Source organism: Dysidea avara, chromosome 10 (assembly GCF_963678975.1).
Source record: "Dysidea avara chromosome 10, odDysAvar1.4, whole genome shotgun sequence".
Classification (NCBI taxonomy): domain Eukaryota; kingdom Metazoa; phylum Porifera; class Demospongiae; order Dictyoceratida; family Dysideidae; genus Dysidea; species Dysidea avara.
Genome location: NC_089281.1, coordinates 23,352,548 through 23,370,142, shown reverse-complemented (window position 1 = coordinate 23,370,142; position 17,595 = coordinate 23,352,548). Strand labels below are relative to the sequence as shown.

The following is a 17,595-nucleotide window of genomic DNA, read 5'->3' as shown; positions in this document are numbered from 1 at the left end:
GTTGCCAAAATGGTTTGTTGAATATAAGTAGCTAGTAATATAAATGTAGCTATAATACACATGTGACAGGAAAAACTTTTAGCTATTTGGTGGAATTTTTGTAATATTTTATATTTGCTATAATATTGTCATCATGTATACAGCACATGAAAACCCTTTATCCAAAAATATCCTTGTAGGTAAGTGAAACAGTAAGAAGAATATAACCACACTGCTAATTTCATTATTAAAGAACATTTTCTCTTTGCTTCACTACTATCCTGGGTGATAAAAGTTGTGAAATCAAAGGTGGCGGCCAAGAAATAGCTGCAATGATGTTAAGGCCACTCCAAATGAGATTGTAGTTTCCTGCATGTCCTCCGCCCACATCACGTCTGGGCACCAGCATTGCATGTCATTATTGTCATTATTCTTCCAAAACCACTTCCTGTGCTACTTTCTGCCGGAAACTTCTCTAGCCTTTTATTTTGCATTTCATGCTAAAAAGCACAATGAAACCTAAAATTGGACAGTTTTGGTGGTTGCTAGCTTGCAAAGAATCCATTTTCATGACCTTGAAATCCCTCAAGATCGAGATACTCTCTGAATAGAGCAGTCACATCTTTATTATACAGCCAAGTATAATGAATACTGATAATAAGCCTCCAACCCACACCGAATAACTAAAACATCAGGACGGGAAACTACAGTCTCATTTGGAGTGGCCTAATGTTAAAAAGTATATGAACTCCTACCTTTACCCAGATTTTGGAATTCCCTCCTAGTGATTAATCACCTCGCTCCCTATCCATCAAATCAAAAGACAATTAAAAACTTATTTTTGAAATAATTTTGTCAACACTTTTAATGTGTAAACAACAATTGCACCCTCCATTACTGGTGTTCCTGCTGTAAGTGCTGTGCCCTGTAAATTTAATAGTCATTTATGTAGTTAAGTTGGTGTTTTTGTATGTTGTCTACATGTACTCAGTTGGCACATCTGACCCTCAACACCACCACCGACTACTTTTGTACAATCCCTATTTCTGGAATAGGCTGTAATCTTGTGCATCTGGTGTTGTAAGGCTCTAGGGTTTCCAACTCAAAATAGGAAGGTGCTCCCTTTTGTGATTTTCACACAGACTGACCTTTAAGATAAAGCAAACAAGTGCTAATTTATTATTGGATTGCATGTAGCATTGGGTATCCGTATCAGCATAAGTTTAACACACAAAAACATACAAAAAGTGACATGACCAAAAATATCATAATAGTTAAATTGGGCAGCTTAGCTATTGTATTTTAGGGTGACTGAAGTCACAATTAGTGTATTTTCTTGCCTTATAATGAAGGCTTCTACATCTTGTAGTGCTATAGCACATCCTTTATAGCTGTATAATGGCCGAGATTGCTGGCACATGACCACTTTTTGGGTATTTACAGTTAAAACTACATTGATATTTATATTAGCACTTTTTTGTTTTATCTTAAGGTCAGCCTGCGTGAGAATCATCAGAAACAATGAAAAAGGCTGAGGCATTATTTTGTTTTGCAGTGGAAATCATATGAAGGGATTTTTGGCCAGTCACTCGGCATGACCACTTTTTGGATATTTACATATGGTAAGATTGTGCTGATAGCGACTGCTGCAAACATTCCGATGACAAATTAGCTCTTATTTGCTTTATCTTAAGGTAAATCTGTGTGAAAATCTCCAGAAACAACAAAATGAAGCACCTTCCTATTAGCTAAGTTGAGTGGAAACCCTAGTAGCTATAAGTAATAAATAAAATAAATGAACAGGAGATGGCAACACGAGCTGCCTGCTGAAGTATGTAACGTATTGCACTCTTCGGTAGATGGCATCAAGAGTTCATATATTATATAGAACTCTTGATGGCATGCAAAACATTACAGTCACCGATTAGATTATCTCGGCGGCGCGCGTAATTTGTTTTTATTTCCGATTTTTGTGGGGAGGGTCAGTCCTGAGAGTAAACTGTGCGAAGCTAGGTGCGAAGCGAATATGTGGGTAGCTGGTGTTCTCTTTGGAGTGATTTTCGTTGCTATATCATCTCAATGCGTGGTGGAGGGAAGGCTTGACTATATCAAAACGAAATCTGGATGGACTAATCCGAGTGCGTCCAAAGATCAGTTGCTGTTTCGTAGTCCTCGTAGAACTGACTTAGGAAGATATAAGAGGAGTGATAATGTGCCTGTAGCTTCTCTACCGTTCATTTTGGATGGAGATAGCCACCGCTACGCCAGAGTACATTATTCCGGAGAGGATAGTGACGTGAGTACAATATCTGTAGCGGTATATGGTTACTTAATGTGTGGTAGTAGTAGTAGTAGTAGTAGTAGTGTGGTCAGAAAATGCTTTAGACGTCTCATACACGTATTCACGCTGTGCTGTACGTTACTCTAATTAATGCACTCGTAGAAACCTTTGCCCCACCTACTTCATCGACAAGGAAGGGGAATAGGAGGGGATTTGACCCAATTTTAAGAGTAATTCTCTTACACTGGGGCGAAATTGTAGGTCTAATCTACTTTCTCCATTTGAATATCTCCTGTAAAGCAATGTTACAAGTATACTCCCACACTTGGGGTATCTACTTGGTAGCAGTATTACAAACTTTAATGGAGCCATGTTGGTTTTATCTCATTGTCCATTGTTCTAGTCACACAAAACAACAGTGAAACAGAACTAAGGAGTATATAGGGTATGACTCCATAACAGTAATTTTAGTATCACAGGTTTTCCAGATTAACTTCTTAAAGTCGTACATTTATTCTAAAAAGCTGACATGCTTCTTTACATTAGCAGCTACGTGTATTAACTAATACCATGAGTAAATAATATTATCATTCACTATTGCTAATACATACAGTTGTGAATGTCTTACTGTTGTTACTAAAGTTGATTTATTGTTTAGGTGGTGTTTGTTGTCACTTATGATCTGGACAGGGATTCTAATACTGTTGTAAGCAGTTCATTCTACAGGTAAACTAAGTTATCAGTGATGATACTGTGTATTACAAATATTAGAAAAAATTATGCAATACGTTTGCATTGGTTTCATCTGTAAATACCAGTTACAAATATGATTGTCTGAAAATAAAAGCTTTTATATTATAAAAATACTTACATAAGTTCCTAAAAGTTTAGTAGCATGCACATATTTGTGAAGTTATTATCACCATCTTCAAGTAGTAGAAAGGTGTCTAGTATTCACTAGGCCGCACTGTAGTAATGCATTATATAAATGTGACCCAGTCTGGGAAAACTGATCTTATCGCCTATTTAATAGTATCGAGAAATGCCGGTTTTAAGTATTTAGTGTGTTGTAGCTCGCCAATGTTTGAAGCTGTGTGTACCAAAATTATACCAACTCCTTTCCTTCCAAAGCATCCACTGTTTCCTGCCATTTTAGATAGTTTTTGAACCAAGGTTGACTGTATCAGGCGAGCTCCAAAAGGGGAAGGAGGCAGGAGCCTGGAAGGAGGGCAAGAGGCTGTTCAAAAAATTGAAAAGGAAGGCATAGGGATGAACTAGGCCAAGTTATGGGCCATTCAGGTCTCAAAACTGGCTAAAATGAAAGGAAATTCACAGCAGAGGTATTTATCCAACACCACGGAGCTGTACAGCCACATACAGCCATCCCCTGGCTGACCAGAGCTCCATTAAGGCCCCACACCGCATGTACAGATTGCCACTGGGCTTGGGAAAAGCAGCCAGCAAAACCAGACCACTCAAGTCTAGCTGATTTTGATTGTGAAATTAGATAGTTTATTCATGTAGCTTTGTGTTCTGGGTGAAAAATCAAATCTGCTGACATGGGCGATAAGACCGGTTTTCCCAGACTGGGTCACAAATGTTGATGCAGTTTTGTGTGTATTGTTTGCAGAGGCTTACAATTGACACTAAACTCCATGTACAGTACATATGAGTGTAGGTATTTGTAGCTTGACGTAGATGCACCATACTGTATAGTTGTGTGTTGTTCCCATAGGATGTATACTTGTGTACAGCAGTCACTATTCAATGGACTGGATTAATATATTTGTGGGTTTTTTACATGATTGATTATATTGGGAGTTTTTGCTACTAAGGGTCCAAGCAAGACCTCAAATCTGCTACTAAAATTATCTTTTAAGAATAGAACTAGGTCTTAGTTTTGTAGCAATATCATGTAAGGAGTATATACGTAAGTAAGCAAGTTTAGCGAAGGTAGAATGATTGGTTGTGTGCTCATCCTATTTAATGCTTGCTGTTTATCCATTGCCGTGGCATGCCATGCAGAGTTAGTACAAGGTAAACAAAGTAAGAGCATATAACTATTTGTATAATCTGCAAAAGATAAATTTTGTTTATTCCGTTATTCCATATTCTGCCTTTTACAAACTCCCATATGTACATGCTTCTTACCCTTAATGGTCCTGGAAATGTGATAGTGACAGTTAACCAGTGATAAATTAGCAAGTGCAATTCTAAATTAAAATAACACAGCTAATGTGTTACTCAGACAGGCAGGGCTCCACTTGACTACTAAATCCATTGGTGGTGGAACCCTAATGTAGGCACAAATGGAAGAGTGTGCACCTTGAATGGCTGGCCTGAACAATGAGAATCAACACTTGAGCCAATCGAAGACCTCAACTATGTGGTCTGTAAAGCATAATATTTCAGTAGTGAAATTCTTAGAGGACATTTTCTACTGCTAGTAGTGGGCTGCATGTTCCCTGATTGCCAGTGAGACTCAATAAACCCAATCATGGCTAGCACATGCAATAGCCTAAGATACGCATGTCAGTCCAGTAGTCCATTCCACTGAATAGTGACAGCCATTGTGTACTAAACATCACAGGTCTAGTGATTATGGGAAGACATTTACTGATGAGTCTAACAAGTTCCCGCCAGGATTTAAACTACATCCTTACTACCATATTAGTCCAGATAAGAATATAGTGAGTATGTGTGTAATGTACTGTAAGTATGCATCTGTAATCAAAAAGTATGGTAGTGCTGTTTAAGTAGGGATTGTCCCAAAAGTGACGTGCCACCTAAAATACCACCTTTGAAATTCATCCTAGAGACATCTTATATGACAAAATCGCCTTTACAAATCATACAGTGTGGTAGTACAGTATGTTAGGGATCATGGAGGTTTGGGTTTTTCTGGCCCAAAAATTATCACCCAAAACAGCTTCCCAATACCTTCCTGTTGCCTTGACGGTATTGGTTAGGTATAGCAAAAATGCTTTCAGTAAACCCTAAATGGTTCGAATAAATTGCTACAAAAAAAGTTTTTAAAAGATTTATTTAATGGAATTTTCTACTGACTGCCTGCTCGCCCAGCCAACCGCAGTCACAAGGATGGATGCCAAATAAAGCAGCCCACAACCACCATTGTACGCCAGAGTAATAAATTCACCAGTGGCATCGGACAAGTGTGTGCCCTCTGCACCTTGTCTTTCCTTTCAGGCTGGTGTCTTCTTCATGCAATGAAACCATATCGAGGCATTAATTTTCTGTATCAACACTTTCTTTCAGCAGCATATTTGGACACCAGTCACACCACAAAATCATTTAAAGTGCTCACCTATATGCTCAGTGGATTGTAACTTCACAACAAAATTGAGACCACGCCTATTAACAATCTTAGTTGACTAACAACAATCAAGTATGGAGACCACACCTCTTAACAATCTATTTACTTGATCATGATGGCCCTTATTATTGGTCTAGCTGTATTTGTAATGCTAGCACAGTGAAAATATGAAATAGTGACATGCCCCCCTGGTAAGTGAAAGGCCAACTCAAGAGATATACTCTAATACAGCAGTCACCCTAATAGAACAGTCACGTGTGTATAGCTGTATGCTTTAACAAATAAGCCAAACAAACTAGTATATTAAAAATTATAAATGAGGGTAGGGATCCAATATAATATGCCTAACATGTTCTGCCTGCACACTTACACCATATAAGTCACACTTGGGCTGGGTCATTATAAACACGTTGTCTTGTATTTGTGGTCATCTTTTGTGTAACTTGTTTTACAGATAATAATTCCTGATGATGTTAAGGAAACAATTTACATATCTACAGACGAAGGTGTAACCTACACAGCACGTAATGTCCCAGTTGAACAAAGATCACTGACAATCCATCCTACCCAGAATGGCTGGATGCTTGGGATCGATTTTAGCTATGTACGTGTAATGGTAGTATTATAGTTAGTTTGTATAGCGTAAATATTTCTCCAGAGAAATTCTTAAATATTCCGTGAGCTAAGTATGATTTGCTTATTATCAAAATGATAAGGATGAGTATCTGTTATGAGTAATTGAACAAAACTAGGGCTTCATTTATCAAAACAAATCTACTGTATATGAGTGTACTAAATTTTATACGTTAACAGCTTCCAAGGCTTTTGGCTAATCATGTAGCCTTGTGTTCAGTGTATTGTTTTTGTTGTGATATAATACCACACTATTAACAATGGACCATACAATAGTGCATTTTTATTTCATAGAATTTACGATTTTCAAATGACTTGGGCCAGTCTTGGCAAACTGTTGCCCCAAACATAAGGGGCCCAGGAGATTATTCTTGGTGAGTGCTGAAAGTGGCATAGCTGGTGTGACAGTTTATTTAGGGGAGTGCCTGGTGTTGACTGGGGCCTGGATGATCCAGATGTTGGCGTGTTGTTTTATAATACTTATGACCAAGGTCTGGTACTGTTGTGGATGTATAAGCTCTCTAGGTACTCGTTGTTTGTTGTTAACGCTATCTAGACCTTATGATGCATACATTTTAGATACCGTATGTGTTGTAAGATTTTAGTGGGTATGGAATTCTCACAATCTTGTGATCTAGCCCTCACACTCTATCACTCCTATTCTAAAAACCATAAGGAAACGGATTATATATGTCTGTTAATTACCTTTTTGTAATATAACGTCCATCATTGGTGAACTTCTGTAATGCCACATCAAAGAGAACAGAGACATATGAAGTTATAATTGCATGACAATAATACACTGATTTCTAGTAAGCGAGGTAATTATTTTCAGTTACACTGTATGCAACTGTCTCCTTGTATTATACTGTACTACATCACTGTCAGTGTTGGGCTGCTACTTTTAAAAAGTAATATATTACTTATTACTCGTTACTGCCATGACGAAATGCGTTACAGTTACTTCAGTTTAAAAGCAACTAGAAATATGTTATATTACACAATGTATAAAGGTACTTCATTAGGTAGTAATATTACAGTAAATGTAGCATGTTACTATAACGTGTTATGCCCAACACTGATCACTGTACAACTTGTATGTGCTGTGGACTTGTTTCATTACAGGTACAGGTCAGGAAAATACTGAAGTGTCACTGTTTGTTAGCCATTATCGTGCTGGAAAATTTGAAAACAGTGAATTTGATAGAAGTCTAGGAAAGCATGATGCCTTTCTCATTGTTGACAGATTTATCTTTGTTCAGGTACAATGGTACAATTATGTTCGTATCACACACTTACACACAACACACATGCAGTTTGCTACATGAGCATGAGGTGCAATAATGAGGTGGTCTCATAACAAGGCCATGTGTTAGCTATGTTTGGGGCTTGTTAGGTTAACAAGGTGGTGGTGATGGAAACTATGCAAGAAAAAGTTTAATGTCTCACTATTTTCATGTGTAGCATACAATCAACAGAGGAAGTGGTGAAGTAGAACTGTTTGTTAGTTTTGACAGGAAGCCTTTTAATCTTGCCAGAATTCCATTTGAAGATGGTCATCAAGTAAGTTAGTTTTATGTAACTATGAGCATGCACTGTTAATATTTAGACTGTTATATATGTGTCTGTAAGCTAAGTGCCATGACTTCATCCATAAATGCATGGTGAATTGTATCCATACAAAGCTATAATGACCATAGCCATGAAAGGTGCAAGTGAGTGAATATATGGTCATTCATCCTTTCCCAAGTAGCCCACTGAATAGACTTTCTATTGATATATGGCTTTAGGCTAATTGGAAATCCTGACTACTTTGGCCTTGTGGTACATATGATTCCTTTAAAAATTGCATGTATGGCTTAGAGATCAGTTAATGTTATTAACAGCAGCCAATATTAGGTGATTTTTATGTAAATATGTTCATAACTGAGTGTATAGTATAGCGGTGTGCTCCCAAAATTAGCCAAATTGGTTTTCCATGAAATTTTCCATATACATGTATGTGACTGGCTGAGCAAAAACTGGTTGTATTCCTCGGATTCCATTTTATTGCTTCTCTGTTATGTGTAGTAACAAAGGAGTGGACAGCCAAAGTTTCAGCATTTTGTGTTGGAGTTATCAGTTGGAACAGCAATAAATCGATTTATACAGCAAGGCGAATAAATTACAGGCACTTATTTAATTGATCATAGCTCACGACTGAAACAAGCTATGAAAGTGGGACTTGACTTGATCTGTATGAACTAACAAATCGATCAAGGTAGAGTGTTTCCCTGTAAGACCGTTCCAACAAAAAAAATGATGATGGTAAACTTTATTTCTACCGCATTGTAAACAAATGCCTATAACTCACATGCCTTACACTGTATGAACACAAAACAAAGATTTTCTTACTCTCCATAAGCAGGCAAATCCAATGGTGTATAGGTTTTATTATTTGTGCTTTGTTTCAGTGCACATGAAGATTACAACTTAAGTAGAAAGTTGCATAGTTTTATGAAAATGTGCATGATTTTGTGTTGTGCCACTATACTAGCATGGTTTTTGTACAGAAGTGGCATGAAATGTGTGCTTGTTTTTAAAGGTCTACTTATGTGTATCATTTGGTGGAGGGGATTCCCACTATACCATACTGTATAATATTGATTTCTTCACATTTTTTTCAGCATTACTATGTAGGCTCTTATCGATCTGCCCAAGCAATAGTCGTGATCGAGCACAACTCTGGAGTAAATAATGTGTACTTGTCTGATGATACTGCTACATATTATACCTTATCACTGGGTGATGTTGTGTTAGTCCAGGACCAGGATCAGGGCAGCTTTGATCTTGACTTTGAGTTGGTGAGTACAGCCAAGCATGACTGTTCAATTTGAGTATTTTCTTGCACAACAGTGGAACCTGTTATTCTATGTAGACACAGACAGCTGTATATTCTGGACACTTTCAAGGTCCCATAGTATTCTTAGCACATAAACTGACCTAGAAAATCAGGGTAGCAATACTACACAGGATTCACTGTAGTAATTATAATTTCTGCGAAGTGTCAAGCAAATTAATTGTGTGACGGTGTTATTATGAAGTTGTATAAAGGGACAAACATGTATATTATCTGGTATTGTAATGGAATATGTTATCTTTGACAATCCTTCAGTGGTGAAGTAGATGCTTCTGTTTATTACTACAGATTGACAGTATGAACGGAACGTTTATAGCTAACCAGTATGTTCCTGGGACTTCTCATCGTCAAGTAAGGACATTGATAACATTTGATAACGGAGTAGAATGGAAACTGATGGAGGCGCCTGAAGTTGATATTAATCAAAATGCGATCGACTGTGAACTGGTAATGAAACTATACATAAATAAAATTCTGGAAAATTTTAGTTCTCAAAACATAGATAATTCAGAAATTTTAACTACAGGTTTTATGTATAACGAGTTGATGTTGTGCTACTTCTAAAACCAGATGCCATGCAGCTAGCTAACTCATCTGGAATTAACCAACTATGTATTGCTATGTTATTATTTTAGCTAATAGGTTTTCAGTTTTGCAATAATACATCAATTAATTAGGTTATTGTAATTTTGGATTTCATAATTCATGAAATTTTCGTAATTCTTCAATTACATTGCTATGGAAGTGCTTGTTAATAAACAAACTTTTAACAACATATTGTGCACAGAAGTATCTTCTTAACTGTTTTATAGTTTGACTATCGCATTTCTTTCCCAGATTCTCTCAATGCTGCTCTTCTTTTTCATTCATGTACGTAAGGGACACGCCCTTTTAACTCGGAACAGATAGGCTATTTCTGGTAGTCTATGAGGCTTGCACCATTGTTTTTTAGTTGTTAATGCCTGTAGAACCCGAAGGGAAGGCAGTTCACAAGTCTGAGGAGAGTTGCCACACCTGTATTTCAGACTGCCGGAAAGAAACCACTCAGAGCAAAGTTCACCTGTTAGGAATTTTAATACAGACTTCATTTTGCTTTTATTTTTTACATGCAAGCTGCTTTTACCGTTAGTAATTTTGCTCATGTGGGTGCATACGGACAAATATAAGTAGGTATGCACGCACGCACACACACACACAAACATACAAACACACACTTACGATAACCATTTCAGTAAACCAGGCACGCGCCTTCAGCCAGCTTTCAATTCCAATGAGTAAAATTAGTGGCAAAATATGTGCATCTTATCACTATATACTTAGCATAGGTCTTTAATGACTGCCAGCTGCTTATTTAAATGTGTCTGACTAATATTATCCACCAGAACTTATACTTACATATGTACTATATAGTACTGCTGATATTCTGTGTATGGTGTGTACAAGTATCATAACCACTTGCCTGTATGTCATCTCGTTTAGCCTTCCTGTTCCCTCCACTTTCATATGTCTTCTAGTGAGTATAGTAGACTGGGAGTGTATTCTGTTAGCTCTGCACCTGGTATCATTATTGCTCATGGTGAGTGTGTGTAGTGTCTGTCTGTGTGTATGCACGCATGTGTGTGTGTGTGTGTGAACGTACATGCAAGTGTGTGTGCGTGCATGCATGCGTGGGTGAGTGCCTGTCTCTATGTACTGTCTAGAGTGTTTGTCTGTATAGTGTATGTGCATGTATATAGTTTGTGTGGTACACATACTTGTGTGTGTTTAGAGTAGTGTGCATCACTGTACCAGTGTATCATGTCCATGTACCTTTGGATGTACAGATTGATCTAATCACATTGTTCCTGTGTGCAGGTAACTATGGTCGAACGTTAGCTGAAAATGCAGACCTGTACATTTCCCGTGACGGTGGACTTCGATGGGAACAGGTGAGGAGCCAAACATCCATTGCTTGTATGATGTACTGTATGTGTGTGTGTGTATGTGCGTGTATAAGTGCGTGCATTATATATACACTTCACTAATTGTGTTACCGTCTCTACATGATAGACACTAAATGGTTCGTGGGATGCAGAGATTATTGATCATGGTGGACTACTCATAGCTGCTAAGGATTATCATCAAGAAGATGACACTACCATCAAGTTAGTTGTATTTTGTGTATAACAGTAGTGACGGTGTAAATAATAAAGTGCTGAATATAATCGGATCACTGAAAACAGACAGCAAATCAAAGCAGATCATCACTTGTAAAGTATTTAGTTTTAGCATATTTAGTAACATGGTACTCTTGATAAAACCACAATACTTACATTTTAGTCCTCAAAACTGAAACTATGATACTAAATTATTGAAAATATTGATTTATAGTGCAGTCTAGGTCTTGTGCCAAACTGGGCCTGCACTAATAACACAGACCACACCATTTGTTGAGAAGTGCTCAAGTGGATTTCTGGAGATATTTGTTGTGTTTTCCAATCTCTTCATATAAACCTGAATACTATAACAGAATTATTCACTAGAGGTATAATCTATCCTCTACTAACACTAAATATGAAAAGATTATCTCTAGTACATTGCCTTATTGCAAGCTTTTGAATGGTTTTCACTGCTTTTATATGATTGTGCATTTCCTTGATTCTGATTGACCGGTCAATATTTCGGCTGGATTGCACTTCCAGGCCCAAGGGTCTTGAGCACTGTCACCAGATAGTGTTTGCATTATTGGTGCAGGCCCGACTGTGGACTAGACTGTAACTATTAACCCTTCGTTTCCCAAATTCCTTTAACCAAACAATTACACTCCTTGCTTTATAACCTTATAACTCTTGTATAGTTGCAGGTATCATCACCAAATTTTTAGCAGCATTTCTCTACATAATTATGCACTAGTGGTGTAAATGGGATGGTGATTGAATAATCTAATTAGAAGTATGATGTAATTAAATTTGCAAAATAAAGGGGAAATAAATGTATAAGAATTTATTACAATAGATTCACTCTGTTTATTTACAACTTTTACAAGTTTGCTGGGTAGCTACATCATTTAAGCACAAGCAGAAAAAAATTCAGTGCAAAAGATTATTCCATGATGGTTTTACAAAGAAAATACTGTCGTGACGTAGATGCGGGAATATATAAGAATATATATCAATACCTAGATCCTTATAAGGAAATTTTTATTTCTAAAGTTTGCTTAGAGGTTACTGATACAATAATAATGTATGTTATTATTAAAGCTGTTTCTATTCATCTAAATATAAACATTATCATGAAGTCAAAAAAATATGGCAAAAGCTATTGGTGGGAAACGAAGGGTTAAACCTGCAAAAGCTAACAAGTCTTTTAAGGTGAGAACTAGTGTCATGGTAATTTACAAGCGCTTGTCCGTGTGTTTGATTACGTACCACACCCACTTTTCATATATCACGCGGTAACCACTCTACAGCGAAGCTTACCACTCTGGATGTTTAGAAAACTGTGTAAACAGTGTTGAAGTGATGTAGCAACTTGTAAAATCGCCTTATTTGAGTGTTTCTGTGATATCCGTAGGATTTGCCCGTTCATGGTAACAAACGTAGTCACAACGTTAGTTGTTGCTGTCCCATAATCGAATTTCACAAGTTGGTCTATATAATGAATTTGGTGGTTGGTCTCGTATTGGTTTGGGTGATTAATCACCCGCAGGCTTGGCATTGTACATATCAGTTGTATCACGTGCCCTCGTGATTTGCCTGATATGTACACCCACGCTCTCGGGTCTGACGGCCGGGTGTACCTATCAGGCTAATCACTCCGGTACATGATACAACTATTACTTAATGCATGGCTACAGGTGGCTTCTTAACTGGCAGTGTCCCATCAAGCATGTGTAACTATATCCTACAAACCACCCATCAATGGAAAGTATATTTAATGGACTACTTATGCTTAAGCAGGGATAGATACGTAATTGTTGTAACAACAGTCACTCACATGTTATGATGCACTGAAGAATGGTGTCCGGTTGTATGAACCTTGTGGACTGGCAGCCATCTTTAAAATTGTCTGGCTTACAGAGTACAAACACTAAGAATACAATATAGCTGTTGCAGGTGTTTAATTCTGCAGCAATGTACTGGTATGCCTTATACAATATGTATATGCTTAAACTATGCAGGTATAGTTGTAATGAAGGAATTAGTTGGAATGATTTCACCTTCACTACCACACCCACTGTGATCTGGGGTATCATCACTGAACCAGGAGAAACCACTACAGAAGTGACGTGAGCACTTCACAAATTGCTATAGGATGATTTATTTTATTTTGTAGGCTGTTTGGAAGTGAAAATCGTACTGTTGCTACTGATACAGAGCTGGAGTGGGCCATTGTCAGTATCAACTTTTTCAATGTGTTCCAGCGAAATTGTAGTAATAGTGATTACCAAGACTGGGCAGTGTCCGATGGGGTATGTATGTATGTATGTATGTATTGAATGTACTGTTCTGTTTGGAATGTGCATACGATGTGTGGGACCTAAACATAGGATATACGTATAGTGTACAGTATTACCATACTGTGTAGCAGGGATTCTCCCAAACAAAATGATGCCCCCCAGAATGCTGCCATCAAAAATCATATACTGTATGCAATGAAAAGCTTTAGCATTTCTAATGTGAAATCTCTTTGAAGGGGGAAGCCGTATATGTCTTGCCACAAGAAATCATTAGCTGCATCATATGATTACTATTAAATGGCTACTCTGCATGTTAAAGGCCAGCGCTTTGCAACAAGAAGGAGTTTGTTGTACTGTGAAACTTATTAAAGAAGACTCCCTGTAAAGTAAGTAGAATAGCAGTGTTTAAAAGAGTTCGTGTCTTTTGCACGATTTGGCGGTCCACATCATCTGTGGTTGAGGATGGTATGCTAGAGAGTTTGAAACACTTTCCACACCAGTTTATTCTGGCTCTCAAGTCATCTATATAGCCCCTTAGTGATCTAGCTGGACTTACCAACTAAACCCTTTATATGATCTGGCTATACTTTTAGAGATCAAGCATGATGACCACACCCCTCAAAAATAATGATTGAACATGACAGTGATCCAGCTGCGTATATTGCTATTGGCCACGCTCTCTTATTGATCTAGCTGCACTTGTAATGTTAGCAAACAAGACATTGGCAACCCCACTCATTGAAATTGCACACAGTGATAAAAAGTAGTTAAACAAGACACATGACTGATATTATATCATGGCTCTGTAGGAAGATCCCTACTTTGGGATTGAACAGATTAATTTTGATAACATGTCATTGTAGGGATTTCCCACAGAGCTATGTTGTAAAGCCATCATTCATATTTTTTGTTTCATTACGTTTTATTGGTAGGCTCCCAAGTTCATTTTTAAATTACCGTATATAAGGGAAGGTTTCAATAAAACATTTGTGGTAAAAGGCAAGCAAACTTATTTGTGGTTAAACTTTCATGGTACACAGCAACTATGCCTACTGAATTGCCTCCTAAGCTATTTGGCGTAAACAAGGCATTGCAGAGGCATCAACAATACAAATATGGGGCCCTATACTGTACGTGTAATACAGTTTGTATTGCTGTTTTCTGCACAATAACTAATATACACATACCTGCTTTAAATTTTGTCTAACTTTACAGCGAATAGAAGGCCAGGCTTGTCTGCTGGGTGAGGCCAGGGTGATTGAACGCCGTAAGATAGACATCTGCTGTCTGAGTGGAGAGAAGTACGAACGGACAGTATCTGCAACTCCTTGTAATTGTACCAAAGAAGACTTTGAATGGTAAAAGGAATCAGTTGAACATGATATGTGCTTAGCATAATCTTCACTTTTCAGTGACTGGGGCTACAAGTCTGATGACTATGATGGTGGTAGGTGTGTCGTCGATCATGATTTTGATTCTGAGAGACGTACTGACCAAAAATGCACTAGTGGGTGAGTTGCTTTAATCTATGGTTGCAGCAGATTTGCTGCTGTTGTTCACGTACAATGTATCTTCTGTTTATCAGGTATCGTAAAATAGCTGGTGATACATGTGTAGGAGGAGTGACTGATGACTTCCTGTCTTGTTCTCCAAGTAAGAGTTAGCGTACAGAGTATGTGTGATAATTGTGTCATTATGCAGAGTCTGGCAGTACCAGTGAAAGTCACGGTGAGTTTGTTTGTACTACCAGGGACCAATAAGTGTAGCAAGGTGGTCCTTATGGTCTCCTGCTAGTATGTGTGTGTGCCTGTGCCTCTGTGTGTGTGATGTGGTATTATTCTATAGATGAAGCAGTGATGGCCATTCTGGGTATACTGTTTGCACTCAGCGTGATAGTGATAATTGCACTGTTGATTGTAGTCGTAGTATTGTTCAGGTAGGTGTGGCTGGTTAGATAACTTGAAAGCAATGTTTGAGTCCCAGTGTGTAGCCTGTCTACATTCACCTGAGCCTATCAGTAACATTTCTTTTACACATGCATTCCAACTTCCATAACATTTAGTATGACTGTAAAACCCTATAAACACACCAGATCTGTTTGTAACAATGTTTATAACAAGTAACAGAAAATGATTAAACAACTTATGAGGCTTTGGTTTTAAATATTTCAAGGAGAATTGAGAATACTTGGGATGGACAATATGTAGGGTACATGTTGTGACAAAATGGCTGTTACAACACAACCATTGTAGAGGGAACACATATTCACTTATTTTGATGTTGCTGACTTTTGTAGTAACTCGGGTGAATATGATCAGTGTATACAATGGAACCTCAATTATCCGAACACCTACGGTCCGAATGCCTAATTGACTGCTCAATCAGAGTAATTGTATGCTTTATTAGAGTAATTGAGCAAAGCTATGTATTTAAATATGTATGAATGTTTGATTTTATTACTTTTCAATTATATAAACACCCTTCCCCCAATTAGTTCGGATAATAGGAGTTCCACTGTAGTTTGATTTAATTGTTGTAGTATACTTTACATGTTTCACATTTCACTGATAGACGTTTGAAACAAGGAGATGGTTACCATATTGCTAGTGGTACTGGACCTCTCAGTACAAGTAAGGCCCTGTTTTATGCACGAATGAAATCAGTGCAAGAGCAAAAGAAGAGTGTATAGTAAATGTTCCTGTTTAGACATATGTGTTTAATAGTGGAGAAGTACTGTTAATGAATACTTGACCGGCATGTTTACACAAGTATAATCTTTTAAACTTTAACCGTTAAAGCCGCATGCAATGTGCACTGAAAACGCATAGGCTGATATTTCGGCCGTAATACATGACTGTAAACAAAGCGCTGTAACTTTGGTACAGTAAGCGCTAAGGCTACGCAATTTGTATGATTCTGTCCGTGATGTAATAAGGAATAAAACAGTACCTAGGGTTTTACCCTTTGGCGAAAGCATAAGGCCGTGAATACAAGCTGCCACAAAACACAAAAACAATGCATTACATACCTTCAGAAAACGGTTGATAACTTCTTCACAGTACGTCCTATGTAGTTCTGGTAAGGACCATTCAATTCTCCATTCAATGACAATTCATGCCATAAAAAGCTCACGCGAGTCAAACATTTTTATAAATGGCTACTGACGCAATGCGTGTGAAGTAACAGGAAATACAGTTGGCATTCTTCGTGGCATCATAACAAGTGAGCAATTGTTGTTACAACAATTATTTATACTTATCTATGTAGCCCAATGAATAAACTTTCCGATGATATAAAGGTTTCAGTTAATAAAATTAGACAAGCTTTGTCTTTACTGACTGTTTTGAAGCCATTCTTTAAGCTTGCATTACTTGTATCAAGAGTAATAATGGAATTACTTGTATTAATTATGTGTTTTACATGTTTTTAAAAAACGGCCGATATATCGGCCTATGCGGCTTTAAGGGTTAAGAAGTTAAAAATGGCTTACATACTGTGTATTGCTATACAGTACATATTTTATTGAGCACTTTACTTGGTGGTAGTGGTACAATTATGACGCTTTAAATACAGAACCCCTGATCAAGCTTTAAACTCCTAATATTTTCTTGTACTTTTTTGTGGTGAACCTATACATATCAGAAAGAATACAGAACCATGCAATTATAAGTGGTCTATGGTTCGGAGATTTTTAGAGAATAGTTTATATAGAAATTGTTGTACGGCCATGTGTATTTTACGTTTCCCTCACTTTAAGTCACTTATTATAATTTTTTCACTTTTTCTTATAGGTCCTGATAATGATGACGATGATGTGGCATTGCTCAGACCCTAATAATGACTACTGTTAACTATTGTAACATTAAATGTTACCATTGCAGATAGATGTCTATATATATGTTTTGTTTATTATGGTTGTATTAAAATTTTATATGTGTCTTCATAAATGGTTTTTTTGGGTGAGGTATGTATGTGCAGATCAAAGAAGAAATTTATCATAATATGTGACCGGATTTGGAAAAAAGAGCCTT

General features: G+C 37.4%; 1 protein-coding gene across 1 annotated transcript; it reads left to right on the top strand.

Annotated features, from left to right (window-relative positions):
* The first annotated feature begins 1,939 nt into the window (after positions 1-1,939).
* LOC136268602 (VPS10 domain-containing receptor SorCS1-like) lies at positions 1,940-17,511 on the top strand. Its single transcript, XM_066063977.1, has 22 exons — positions 1,940-2,275; positions 2,919-2,986; positions 4,851-4,950; positions 6,049-6,198; positions 6,522-6,601; positions 6,645-6,718; positions 7,353-7,489; positions 7,692-7,790; positions 8,894-9,070; positions 9,415-9,573; positions 10,606-10,702; positions 10,981-11,054; positions 11,176-11,270; positions 13,286-13,393; positions 13,441-13,576; positions 14,780-14,922; positions 14,977-15,075; positions 15,150-15,217; positions 15,266-15,292; positions 15,410-15,500; positions 16,136-16,194; positions 17,356-17,511. Exons 1-22 carry the CDS (start codon positions 2,006-2,008, stop codon positions 17,397-17,399), a joined length of 2,355 nt encoding a protein of 784 aa, XP_065920049.1. The 5' UTR covers positions 1,940-2,005; the 3' UTR covers positions 17,400-17,511.
* Positions 17,512-17,595: the final 84 nt, after the last annotated feature.

Excerpts from the sequence above, each read along its gene's own strand:
- LOC136268602 (XM_066063977.1), top strand. The coding sequence starts at position 2,006 with ATGTGGGTAGCTGGTGTTCTCTTTGGAGTGATTTTCGTTGCTATATCA. Across the intron at positions 4,951-6,048 it reads TTAGTCCAGATAAGAATATA|ATAATAATTCCTGATGATGT; the intron begins GTGAGTATGTGT and ends CTTGTTTTACAG. Across the intron at positions 7,490-7,691 it reads ACAGATTTATCTTTGTTCAG|CATACAATCAACAGAGGAAG; the intron begins GTACAATGGTAC and ends TTTCATGTGTAG.